This window comes from Clarias gariepinus, chromosome 3, assembly GCF_024256425.1.
Source record: "Clarias gariepinus isolate MV-2021 ecotype Netherlands chromosome 3, CGAR_prim_01v2, whole genome shotgun sequence".
Lineage (NCBI taxonomy): Eukaryota > Metazoa > Chordata > Actinopteri > Siluriformes > Clariidae > Clarias > Clarias gariepinus.
The window spans coordinates 7,765,998-7,780,268 of NC_071102.1; the positions used below are offsets into that span (position 1 = coordinate 7,765,998).

Consider the following 14,271-nt stretch of genomic DNA (forward strand, 5'->3'; position numbering starts at 1 on the left):
TTCAAATATTCAGTTAACAGTCACTTCTCCTCATCTCACCATTCAGACCTTACTTAACTTTTAATTCAACTGACCTGAGGTTTTGATAAGCATGTTCGAATTTTGGATGTATATAATGTAATATAATGCAATGTAATAATGTCTTGTGTGGCTGATGGAAAACAATATATTTTATAGTTACATTAACTGTCCTTTTAAAAATGTATAAGTGCCTATGTGGAAATTTATTAGTAGCACAGACTACAGTAAATAAAATACAGGTAAACAATAGTAAAATAATATGATCTATTTAATGGTCAGCACAGAATTAACATGCACCTAGAAACTTATCTGGAGTTTTAATGTAGCAGTGTGTAGCATGTAGCAACTAGATAGTGTTGTTCCCAAAATTATGTAGAGACTTCAATTAGTTTACAGTGGTTTCTAGAAACTATTAAAGCTTTAACAGTGTTAATAGTTATACAATATTGTACAGTATAGTTATACAATATTGTATTGAAGCACAAAGAAGTCATCTGCAATAGATCTTAATTAACTAAAATGGTTATGTAATGGTTTCAGATAATTCCGCAAAAAAATGTTCAGGATATATTAAACTCATCTATTGTTCATACACCAACAGGATTTTATATCCCATAAAAGCTGAAACCACTTTAGCAATATTTGTCCAAATTGGGCAAAAACATGCTAAAGTTCAGTATTTAAAGTGCATTATTTTTTTGTGTCTTTATAGAAACAATATCTAATTTATGGTCATGTTTAGAGCAGCTGTATTATTATTATTATTTTTACTTTTGCTTAGCTGTTTAATGATTTTACAGGTTTCATGATTTAACATTTTACGAGCTATGTATCTTGGAGGGATAATCAGCCTATCAAGCTGTACCTTCTTGCTTGTTTCAACACATACAGTACTGGCCACTTGGTGCAGGAATTTGTGGAACATAGATTTTGGTACTTGTAAATTGATAGTTACAGAGCGCTTAGCCCATAATTAGACAAAAATAGGCTGTGATGTTTAAATGATCTCAGATTGCAGATGATGCACAAAATTATCTGTCGTAGTCTACATTTCTCACTAAGAACTGTAGTGTTTTTGCACGTGGGGGGGTTGGGAGCCCAGAACAGATCCCAAATGTGCCGTGTTTCAACATCTTGCCAAGACATGAAAGTTGATGGAAAAAGACACCTCTGAGGTCCATGTACTTCTGAGAGATACTAACCACAGGCAACTAATACGCGTTGCCAGACCCTCTCTCAGACCCTTACTGTGCCTCTGAAACTCAGAAAAAGAGAATTTGACCTTTTTACAAACAGCAATGCTGCTGCTGGTGGTAGGGGTCAGCGAAAGAAAGGAAGACTGAATCTCTGTTTCATAACTGCTGACATTCGTAAATCATTATTGTAGTTCTTGTGTAGGAAGGGTAGGGAGGAGGAGCCTGTCCAACTCTCTCTCACTTCTTTGGCATTACCTAACATTGGCATTATGAGTCAGATTCACGCTGCTAAATATGTTCTACAGCTGCTTTCAAGGGATCCAGTTTAATATAACAGCGTAGGAGGAATGAAAAGGGGGGAATAAAACTAGATTTCTCTTTCTTGGGGACCTGACATCTTACTTGAAAGTAGTTATCAAGACATTTGCTGAGTGCACTGCACGTCTCACACACTGTCTTACATTCACTATGAGCCAGGAGTGTCTCTTAGGTCCTTAAGCGTTTCCCTTGTCCTGAACGATCAAAAGTAGCCTTACACCATGTTGACAATTAGCTACTGTTCCTCCCATTTCCTATCACCTAGAGCTCGGCCAGTGCAAACACTCAAGCTTCCTGATGCTGACATACATAAATATTGTTTTAATTTTCAACTCCTCATGAAGTAACCAATTGCGTCGACTTCCATTAGCTTCATGTAGTCTGTAGGCACTTTGACAATCCTGTATTGTGGTGTAATATTGCTTTTCTTTGTCAGTAAATGCATATGACAGTGGGGTTTCTCTACAATGCCTCATAGGGTAATAATAAACGGTATAGTGCTGTGGGGTAATAAGTTCTTATAAAATAAAATAAGTTTATGCATTTACAGTGCTTGGATGTATGTCTGTGCGACAAAAAAGCAATCATTTAGCTTTTTAGTGTAAAGATGCAGTTTTTGTTTAAAAAAAAACGAACAGGTCAAATGTGTGCCGAATTCTCTGTCACACACACACACACACACACACACACAGCGGCACGTACAGATGCTGGGCATACAAGGTATACACGCACAAACACACGCACACACATGCACACACAGACAGCAGCATGAACAGATGCTGGGCATACACACATTTCCTAGTAAATGATTTCCAGATGTGTTTTGACTGATGAGAGAGAGAAAGAGAGAGAAAAAGCTGAACTATTCGGCTGCTGTTCAAATAAGGAGATCTTTGTTGATGTCCTGAAATATCAGCCCAACTAAATTTACAACAAACCTTCTAGTTCCAGCTACAGGTCTGGCATTAAGGACTTACACTAAGCTATGTGGAGAATGTAAACTGGAGAGACTTTTCCTCCTGGTCTGGAGAGCAATCAGAATGTCATTGTGATTATTCGAGGCGGCAAATTAGTTCAAATCATTATAGTCTATTAAAATAGATCTCTCTGGTCACAGGGTTGGAGTTGGTGTACGTAGTAGCTTTACTCTTAAGGGAAGGAAGTACTCACATTAATATCTCTGTTTCCTTAATCCATTGCTTTGTTTAATATCACATAATTATAACCAAATCAATTTATTTTAGATCAGAGAAAAATTCCCTTCAGCAGCTTCCTTAAGCCGAATCCACAGGATTACAAGTTCCATGATTATAATCCAGTAAGAGACAGCTCTAGGGATCAGTCCAGAGCCAATTCAAGCCAAACCGCCCTCAAAGACACAAAACATATTTATATTTAAATATCTGCAATATGCTTAGGGATTTTAGTGCTAATTTTTTGGTTTTATTTTATTACGTCTCTAAGTGTCACATTGCTAGCATAATTATAATAGCATTTATTAGAACAACAAATTTAGCAATTTCAAACCTAAGGTTTACCAGACTGCTTTTGCAGTGGGATTTACCAACATTAATGAGAAATAATGCGCTGTATTATGACACATTTAGCTCAGATGGACACCAAATAGCAGTCTACACTGTCTACATTTCACTTTAAACACTTACTGTACATTACCCATACAGTACCATGGTAAATCAACACACTAATAGTGTGTATGTTTGTTTCTTTTAGGAGAAATAAACTTACAGATGACAACAAGGTAATATTGTTAATTTTTTCATTTCATTACTCTATTTTTTGCCGCATGCTGTATAAAGATAGTCTAGTTGGTTAAAAATGACATTATTACATCCTGTATAATAAAAAATCTACAGTATGCTGTTTCTGAAACAATGATATCTTGGGGTTTTTGGATGTGCGGTCCTAAATAGCAATATCAATTACTGTACATATGGGACATGGATGTACTTTCAGAAAATCTTATTTGGTTCTTGATGCAAAATGATCTGCAACATAATAAGCTTCCCTGTAGCTCTTAATACTCAAAAGGAATGCAGTCTAACTATTTGCAATGTGTTTTGATTTAATTAGCATGAATCCACATATAGTTAATAAAGTCTAATTGAGTAACCGACCATAAGAGACCTCTCATGAATGCAATTTGAGGTCAGAATTGGGGTGGCAATTAGAAAGACAAGACTTGTTCCAGAGGTCACCACAATTCCCCCTCTTAATAACAAATACAGAGAACTCCAGATGGAGGAGAAAGTCAGAACCCTGATGAAAGATGTTTGGGTTATACCACAGTTTGCAAATTGAAGCTGAAAGTCATGTTTAAGATTTACTTTACGTAGAGCAAGGAAGCTGAACTGGGCTGTGAAACACATTTTATAATGAATGTCTATAATTATTTAATAGTGCATGCTGAATGCATACATAATGAATTAAAATAATTCATTTAGTTCATAAGAAGTCTTAAGTTTCCATGATGTAATGATGTACATAACATAATAATCAGCACAGTTTCTGTGGTCAGCACACACTGTAATATCTCCTTGCTGATGATGTCATATAGATGGATGACAAATGCCCTACTCATTTCACTCAGAGCAATAGTTACTGGTGGTTAACCACATAAACCATGATATTTGTTCTTTTGTGGGATTTTGGCATACAGTACAGCAATGAATATATGAGAATAAATGTTTTCTTGTTTAAACAATAATCTTAGAATTGTATTCAATCGACCTAAAATGCACTCATAAGAAAACACTGGTATGAGAAATCCTGCTAGAAAAAAAATATATATTTTTCATTTTCCAAAAATCTACCATGCGCTGTATTGTATTTTTAATATGTACTGTAATTTATTGTACATATTACACTTCACATTTCAAAGAAAGGAAATGACAAATTAAATAAATGAAGAATGTTTTCTTACCATTTCTGCCCACTAGCTATGTGTTGCTGTACAGTGTAACCGAACTGTGCCTGCTTCGGACCCTTTATAACTCTGTGGCTCTTGGTGTCTATGTTGAAACAGTCATAGAGCCCTGCAGGAAAGCAAAATGGGACAAGCACAAGCCATCCATAACATTATTTATTGTATTTAGAGGCAATTTTGTTAATTTCTAGAACATTTTATAATATATATGTATATATTTTTCATTATTTTGGATACTTTCATTATTCTTTGTACAAGAATGTGAGATGATTGTTCGAACTCAAAATGCAATTATTGCAAGAATCTTAATTGTAGTAGAGTTCTCTTTTGAACTACATGAATAAACATTTACCAAAAATCACATCACAATTTTTTTCATCATACTTAATTTTTTTTACTGGAAATGAATATGATTTACATGAAAAAAAAAAAAAAACTATTTACACAACCAGCTTGAACATAAGCACAAATGTTTATTAGCTACATGCATACCTCAGCAAAGGAATGTGTTATCACTCAATATGACCTCCTACTGGAGCACAGTTACCCCACAGTGCGAGGAACAGCTGACCTCTGGGACACACTAAAACAGCAAATACTGTCATGGAGGTCTAAAAACATCTCTGTGATACACAGCTTTCATTCCTAGCTTACAAAGAGAGAGTCTGTACTTTCTTTCAACTTCAACTGGGTGTCAGTCACTCATTCAACATGCTGTTGAGACTGATTTGGCCCATCAGTTAATCCATCAGTCAATCCCAGAGATGGAAATGACATTGTCAGTTAAGTGAAATAATAATTAAAAAAAAAAACAGATGAAGAAGAATCATCCACAGGACAAACTGAGGTACATTTAGACCTTCTCTTTGTAGGGGATGTACAGTATGCCACTATACTAACCATAATGTAAAGTTATAGGTGAAAATCTGTACATGGTTTATGGGTGCATTTTAACCGTTTCTGATAAAAAAAAAAAAAAACTCCAGGTTTTTACATAAAACAATAAAGAATTCTTCTAGAGACCCTTAAGAACCTTTCATACAGAGAGTGATTTTGGTGAGAAAATTGTAATACTCCTGGAACTTCTGGGCACTCGTATGGCTCTTTTCAGGCTCACTTTCAAGGATCTATTCATTCTTGCCAATTTTTGGTAAAAACAGGATTATTGGACATGTCAATTCTTTTCACAGACTTTTCATGAGAAATAAGCTACTTCTCTCTAATAGCACTCTCCTGAAATCCTCCTGGACAATTCCCAAAGTCGCAGGGCTCTCCTGGTTCTCCCTAATCTTGTGAAAACAGGACAATAATGGCAAGATTGAGGGATGGCTGAGGAGATCAAAGAGTAGTCAAAGAGAAGAGAATGTGTTTTCTACTTGGTGGGAGTGCTGGAAAGATTGAGGAGAACGAGGAGAATATTGGCAGGTAATCTACATAATTCAGGGGAGAGTTGGCAAGGTCAAAGATGCAAATGCTTTCATTTTTGGTCAAGGTTTGATGCACTTATTATTTAGAAAATAGCATGATAACTTATTTTCTGTTAGATTAATACAATATTCAATCAGCACAATCATACCAGATGAGAGTTTTTGTACATACTGTACAGATACTGTATGGCATAAACTACCGTTACTATTTCTCTGTTGCACTGCTGCAGAGTTCTCTTAGAAAATGTTTAAGAATTATATTTCTTCTCAGATCCAGTCATACTACTGTTTAGAGGTAAAAACTGTAAACGATCACATGGCTTTTTTCAAAGGGTCTATTTTTGGTGAATGTGTACCCATAGTAGTCTCGGGCTCCTTTTCCTGTCTGACACATTAGATAAATTTCATAATGTGCAAAAGAACTTAATACCTGTTGTTGTTTAGTCTTATCGTCTAAACTTTCACCAGCATATGTTCTGAAGGGATTTTTTTTGTTGAGGAATATCAAACCTGTAATTTTCAAATAATCCAAACTAATTCTAATATTAATAATATGTTTTAAGATTCATCCATCCATCTTGGAATCTCTGTAGTCCAATAGTGACCATTGTATTCATTTCCATTTTTATGACCTCCACACATTCACACACTACTGGCAATTTGGAGTTGCCAATTAGCCTAATCTGCATGTCTTTGGACTGTGGGAGGAAACTGGAGAACGTGGAGGAAATCCATGATGAGAACATGCAAACCCTGTGCACACAGACCCGGTGCAGGGACCGAACCCAGGACCTGGAGGTACAGGTACAGTATAAGGCGACAGTGCTAACCACTAAGCCACCGTGCCACCACCATGCTTTAAAATAAATAACGAAAAATTAAGCTTAGACTTTAAGAGCTTAAGGCCATTTACTGATAATGACACTGGGAATTTACTTTTCCACTTACAAAAGTCAGTATTTTAATAAATTATGGAAAGGAGAAGGAGCGATGGCCTTTTGGCAGACAGGATAAGTTAAGTTAAGCCTTTTTAACCTTGGCTTGACATTTTAAAACCATTCTTTTTGTCTTCCTCCTACTCTTCACTTTCACTCACAATGAATTGCTTTCCTGCTTGGCTACAGTCACATCAATGATACACTGCTTTGGTGATAAGACTGATGTCATTGGCCACTGTTTTCCACCACGAAAGACGATAGGCATGCTATGTAATTCTGGTTTCTCTTTAATTGGTTTTTGGTTCTTGTCCAATGCATAAAAAACATAATGCATGTAAAAGGAAACAGAGAAAAGGTACATGTTGCAATTTTCTACACTGTAGCAACCTTTTTGCCCTTGGGCACTGTCCTTTTTATACACATGGGATTTACAAGCTTTTCTGCTGGATGCCCTTCCTGTCACAACCCTCCCATTTCCTAACCAGGCTGGGACTGGCACTGTATGGAGTGGCTGGGTTGTATATGAAGTAAGGTTAAGTGTCATGCCCAAGAAACCAACAGTGGCAACCCAGAAGTGGCCGGGCTTGAATATCTGACCATCCGATCAGCAGCCCAGTGCCTCAACCGAATAAGAAACCACTGCCTTTTCTACACTGTTGCAACTAACGCCAACAATCCTTTCACTAAAAGGATAAAAAAAAAACTGTAAAGAAGCATAAAGGGCTTTCCTTTCAAAAACAATCACTGATAGTAGTTTATAGCCCTTTGTGAGAGTATTTATGATATTTTTGCATATCAGTACTGAGTTTCTCTACGTGTCATGGCATGCACACTCACAGATAGTATGAAGGCTACCATAATAAAGATGAATTTGACCCTTGATTCACACTCACACACCTAGAGATATTATCACAGGATCTCCTCTCTGACCGTCCTTTCTCCTAATTTTTCTCTCTTTTTCCCTTTATCTAGCATACTCTTTCTTAGCCAAGACTGATAACAGCTGAACAGTTTTTAATTCAATTAAATTTTATTTATTTGGTGTTTTTAACAGTGAATAGTGCCATTAATCAGGCTTACAGAAAAAGAAATTCTCTGCATATAAAGAATAAATAAATATGTAGTTTGACATATGACAAAATAATAACTGAACCTAATTCATAAAGTGCCTTGAAAAAGTATTCATACCCCTTGAACTTTTCCATGTTTTACCACATTGGTGGAAGGTAAACATGTGCCCCAATCTCAAGTGCTTTGCAGACTTTGTTTTGAAGTTTGCCCTGTATTTGGCTCCATCCATCTTCCGATCAACTCTGACCAGCTTCCCTGTCCTTGCTAAAAAAAAGCATCCCCACAACATGATGCACTGTGTTAGTTTTCTGCCACACGTAGCATTTTGCGTTTAGGACAAAAATGTTAATTTTGGCCTCATGTGACCAGAGCACCATAATGTCCCCAATGTGACGTCGCAAACTTCAAACAACATTTTTCAACAATAGCTTTCTTTTTTCCACCCTTGCATAAATACCAGCTTTGTGGATTGCACAACTAATAGTTGTCCTGTGGACAGATTCTCCCACCTGAGCTGTGGATCGTTGCAGTTCCTTCAGAATTACCATGGGCTTCTTGGCTGCTTCTCTGATTACTGCTCTCCTTTCCTGGCCTGTCTGGTAGTTTTGCAGTTGTGCCATTCTCTTTCCATTTTTCGAATGAGGTATTGAACAGTGCTCCATGAGATATTCAAAGCTTAAAACCTTATAACCTAACCCAGCTTTAAACATCTCCACTTCTCTTTATTCTTGACTTGTCTGGTGTATTCCTTGGGCTTCATGATGCTGTTTGTTTACTAATGTTCTCTAACAAACTCATGAGGGCTTCATACTGTAGAACAGCTCTGTTTATATTTAGATTAAATTACACTAGTTACTAATTAGGTGACTTAGGGAGGCTATTGGTTCCACTGGATTTTAGTTAGGGGTATCAGAGTAAAGGATACTCTTGGATTACTGTATATGCCACTTTATGTTGGCCTTTTACAGAAAATCCCAATAAAATGCATTTACATTTTTGGTTGTAACGTGATAAAATGTGAAAAAGATTAAGGTTGATGAATACTTTTGTAAGGTACTGTTTAATAAATGGAATGTATGAATTTCTAGGTACTCCTTGGGTACCTGACATAGAAATTAAGAAATATTTAAATTAGCCCCCCTTAAAAACATGTCCATGTTCCTATTAAAATGTCTGTGATGTGCTAAGTAGTTTAAGTACCAATCTTTTGGTTGGTTTGATATTTTCATTTTTTATTAAAAAGTTAGTGGGTTTGTACCAAATAAGAGATAAATGGTCAGGTGTGGCTGAACTAAAGTGCTAGAGATTAAAAGATTTGTGGCTGAACTAAAGTGCTAGAGTGGTAGAGATTAAGCAACATCTACTAGCCTTTCCTCTTAATGCCTTTACCAGCAGGGAGTCAAATGGCATTGTCGGTAACTTTCATCTATCCAAAAATCCATGGAGGATCTATGGCAACACATTGACTGCAATTAGTTCAGACAGTTGGTGCAGAATAAGAAAACATTTAAAAATACAGATATTTAACAAGAATAACATGTGCTAGAACAGTGACATGAGCCAAACATGTCTGACATGAATGGTACAGAAAAAAAACAATCCTAGCCACTTCATCCATATCCCTAAAAGGATCTTCAGGAAAATGTTATGACAGTCAGACAGACCAAACAATCAACCCCCCCCCCCCTCCCCCCCACCGCCAATACTTGAATAGATCAAACCGGTCATTTTTTTTTTTAGCATGGTACTCGTTTAAACATTGACACATACTCTACATTGTTAAAATCTTGCCTTTGATGTTCTCTTTCTTTTATCCCCTGTGGGATATGCTCCAGAAGATGGCTTGCATATTTATAAAAACCAGAAACAGTTTATAGCTCACATCTGTGTGAAAAAACAGTGAGTGCGTTAAATAAGAAGAAATGAAAGTAAGCAAAAGCTAATGAGCATATGATGATGCTGAATGCAGCGAGGTATTTTGTTCACTGATTGATTGAAATTCCCATTCCAAATTTCATCCACTTTGCATGATTTGTTAAGCATTCGCAAAAAACATAGTTACTTGCTGGCGAGACTTTAAGAGCGATCACACAAACAGTTCAGACTACCTTCAAAAGTGTATTTTTTTTTTCGATTTCACTCTTGCATCAAAAGAAATCAGATGGAAAGAACAGAAGAGTGTACAGAAGCGGCAGTCTTTTTTATTAGAAACCTTAACGTTGCACAGCGATTTAATACTCTTAATATCAGCCACTTTTTGATTTTTTTTGTGTACAGATGCTTCTGCCTAGATAAATAAATCTCAGTACCATGGCTGCTGGCCCTGCGTACTGGTCCATAATGAGACTGCATTGCCTTTGGCTCAGAATCAAGCTGCAGGAGCTTCACCACAGCCACGCTGACACAGAGATCAACAGCAGTGAGGGTCCCAACTAGAGACTGCTTCAAAGAATCAAGAAGAGAAACCACTGACTATTCCCTGACCCTGTATAATTACCAAAGATCCCAATTAACATTGAGAAATCTAATCCTACAGTACATTAACGTTCTTACTCAAGAGGCCTTGTGGGATTCCCCAACCTCTAAAAGACCAAAAGTCCACCGGGTCACCAGAAAACCCTCAAGAAAACTCTAACTGGAACAATTGAATCAATGCTACTGAGCTTGTATTCCCCTGATACATGAGCCACGACTTTAAAACTCAATCAACTCAAGAAATGCTGGTGCTCAAATCTGAACCAGATGACCCAAAGTCTTGAATCATCTCAAACATACAACCATAAGAGACTTGATTTGACTTAAACCAAAACTCTTAGATGAAAACTCAGAACAGCCCTCCATCATAAACACATTCAAGGTAAAAACAAAAGATCCCAGCTGTATACGATCACCATCTGTGATCACCAGAACACCTCCACACATCTGCTTGTCTCTCACTCATCCCTCTTTTCCTTCACAAATATTTACATGTGGGGCTGCTCTGATGCTAATGAGGCCTGGTGCTGCCCATCAGCTACAATGATGAACCAGCAGATTTGCTCCTAATAAAGTTCACATGTTTGAAATTCATCCTTCTGACCACTGAAATGTTTGTGCACTTCACTGTACTGTACATAGAGTGCACCAATGCATGTGATTTTGTTTGGAAGTTTTAACACAAAGCGAACGATGCCAACTTTCCTACTGTGTGTTCTGCAGTCTGGAAAATTCATCATAGTGCTGATGGAGAAGGGATTTGCAGGGGACAAGGTCTATGGCATGCAGCAAAGTGTGAGCCCTTGCAAAGAAAATGGGCTGGATGAAAAAGTTGGGTGCTGTTCAGACTGGTCTCCTGAGCCACACAAAATAACCACAATTACTCATGAGTGAAAGTACACACACACAGAGAGAGAGAGACACACTACTTCATTGGGTGATATGCATAGAAAAATAGCGCTTGCAATAGGAATATGTATATAAAAAGCCAGGAAGGAAAACTGGGGAAATGTGTACATTGAAAGGGAAACTAAACAATGTATGTCCCAAAAACTCAAGTTATTTAAACTATCAAAGTTAATTAAAAACAAAAAAACTCAAATAAATAAATAAGTAAATCTTCACAAAACATTTAAATGTATGCCTTAAATCTTTTTTACTTTGAGATGAGAAAATTAGCACCATGGAACATGAGAATAAATTAGCTTAAACTAAAAAAATTTAATAAAATTGGCAAACACCCCTATCCAGAGCAACACCTTAGAAATTAAGGGTTAAGGACCTTGCTTAAGGGCCCAACAGTTGCAACTTGGTGGTGCTCTGGTTCGAACCTGGGACCTTCCAATCAGTAGTCCAATGCCTTAGCCATTAAGCTTCCACGATCCCTTTGATCTGATGAGACTTAAGTAAGACTTTAAGGTATCTTAACATGTTCATATCCAAATTCACATCCTGGATGGGGTTCCAATCCATTGCCGGGCACACATACAGCAATGCATACACTACATATTTTATTTCATTACACATACTTTACTTCAATATGAGAATGCCAATTAATCTAATTTGCTTGTGTTTGGACTGTGGAAAGAAAACAGATCTAATGCAGGATTTGAACCCTTGACCCTGGAGGTGTAAGACCACACTACTTACCACTACGCCACCGTTCTATAAACTGTATAAATTTGAGGAAAAAATAAATAAATAAAATCGAAAGTTGAGACTTAGGAACAGTTAAACATTCACATTCCATATTTGACGCTCCCTGATGATAAGGACACTGTATTGGACTGGAATGCTTGATCCTAATATTGTTAGATTTTTTTAAATGTTTTTTTTGGTTAAGTTTATAAAAATAATTTCACATGACTATATAACCCTAATCCGAAACAGAGACTCAACAAAGGGTTCATTGAGTGTATTTTTTGGACAGATAAATGTTCTTAGGCTCATAAAAGTGTTGGATTTGGAGCTCTCTGAGCTCTCCTTTTCCTCAAAGGATCAAACTAAAGAATCTCTCAGCGTTCTAAACTGAGCTTTTCCTCCTCTTTTTTGCAGCATAAACTTAACCAGCACGTTTTCATGCACATTATTTCATGTTTTTTTTTACACATTTTCATCAGAATTTAACATATATTTTTCACTTTCTACACAAACATGCTGTTATTAAGATTATTATAAACAAATTTTCAGATGATAGATGCAGTAAGGAAAGGGCAGGACCTGATAACACTTAAGTACAGTATAAACCTTGCTTGGCCAATAAGCAGTCTAGACCTCATCTGGATGACAAGCAGCTGACGGAAACCAAACACAGAGAAGGCTTTCCCACACCTCTCTCTCTCCCACACATGCACATTAAATGTCCTCAGTCGTGTGCTAGTTCCAACACATTACTCATCATCTAACTTCAGAAGCCGTCTGAGAAATCAGACATGATTTCGGTCTGGGTCTTCCTAGCTCCTTTTGTCTGTTTCACCAGCAGATAAATCAATTCCTTCTGGACAAGAAGCCCGGGTTTCTAGCCAGCAGCCCAATTTCTGCAGCAGCACAAATATTTACATACCAGCTGAACTAATGCTTCAGCACAAATTTGATTCAGAACAGCATCAAGAAGGAGTCATAATCTTTCCCAGCAATGTCAAAAAGATAAGGATGGAAAAAGAGAAGGCAGCTGTTTCGATTAATACCGATCATGTTTTATAAAGTAAATACTGTACAATTCCTTTGTGAATATGTGAATGCAAACTGTATGAGAAAAACCGTATGGCAAGGCAGAATCCCATTAATGAAACTAATGATGAACTGCAATGAGCTACATCCAAACGCAACAGGTTGTTCTATAAAATTTCTATAACCTGTAGTCCTAATGATGTCTAGTTCCATGTCTTATCTTTTATAAGCGCCAACATGACTCCACTCCTCAGTCCATTTAAATAAGCGTGTGTGCACTTACCGCCTCAGGACAGCACTCAGCTGCCAGACTCAAGCGCTCTTTATAAGCTGATTGTAATTTCACTGCTAATTGAGCCAGGCTGTGACAGAAGACCAGCTTTTCCCACATTCTGATACTGTAATATAATATAACATTTAATTTCAAAGCACTGCTTGAGAACAACAAAAAATAAGTTAGGAGAAAAAAATAGGAGAATTTGAATCCTTCCAGTGCAAGCTCAGCATCTGTCAAATGAGGAAGTTACTGGCAAGCGAATGTTTATATTGGTCACACACACATGATTTTGGAATTAAATCTGGTTTGAGAAAGTTCCAACTTTCAAAAAAGTAAAAAAAAAAAAAATCTTATACTACCATAGCTGCCAAGCAATAACTAGAAAACATCTCTTTAAATCCCCATCAAAGGGACATCTCTGTTAAAATACACAATCACAATCAAAGCAAAAGGAATTACATCATTTAAGAAGCACACTCTCTCTCTCTCTCTCTCTCTCTCTCACCTGGCCATGGGCACAGGATCCAAAGCAGCAGAGTGCAGTAGTACTCCATGTTTTTGAATGATTGTGTATGTGTGTGTATGCGTGTGTATGTGTGAGGGCAGAATGTCTGTCAGTCAGTGTGCTTTCCTTAAAGCTCCAGGCCTGATTGAATCCACCACGGCTGAAAATCTCCACTATATCTGGGGGAAAGAGGAGGAGACTGTGGCCAAAAGAAAAGGAGGTGCACATTCAGCCAGCAGGCAGATAGTCCTGAACTCTCACTCTCATTACTTTTTTTCCCTCTTTCACTTCAGCTGTTGCTCTCTTACTCTTACTGCCTCTTGATCATTTGATTAGTTGCATTGAAAATGTTATGTTCTTCACTTTCTCAATATGTAATCACTAAAATCTGATAGCATTAAATATTACACTGTAGATACAGTCTCACAA

The 14,271-nt window shown here is 37.0% G+C and overlaps 1 protein-coding gene across 1 annotated transcript in view; it reads right to left on the reverse strand.

Annotated features, from left to right (window-relative positions):
* itga11a (integrin, alpha 11a) overlaps positions 1-13,969 on the reverse strand; it is a 56,045-nt gene extending 42,076 nt beyond the window's left edge. Inside the window, exons 1-2 of the mRNA XM_053493486.1 lie at positions 13,843-13,969; positions 4,477-4,588 (exon numbers count right to left, since the gene is read on the reverse strand). Of these exons, the coding sequence (XP_053349461.1) occupies positions 4,477-4,588; positions 13,843-13,891 (161 nt within the window). The 5' untranslated portion in view covers positions 13,892-13,969. The remainder of the gene's footprint in view (positions 1-4,476; positions 4,589-13,842) is intronic.
* Positions 13,970-14,271: the final 302 nt, after the last annotated feature.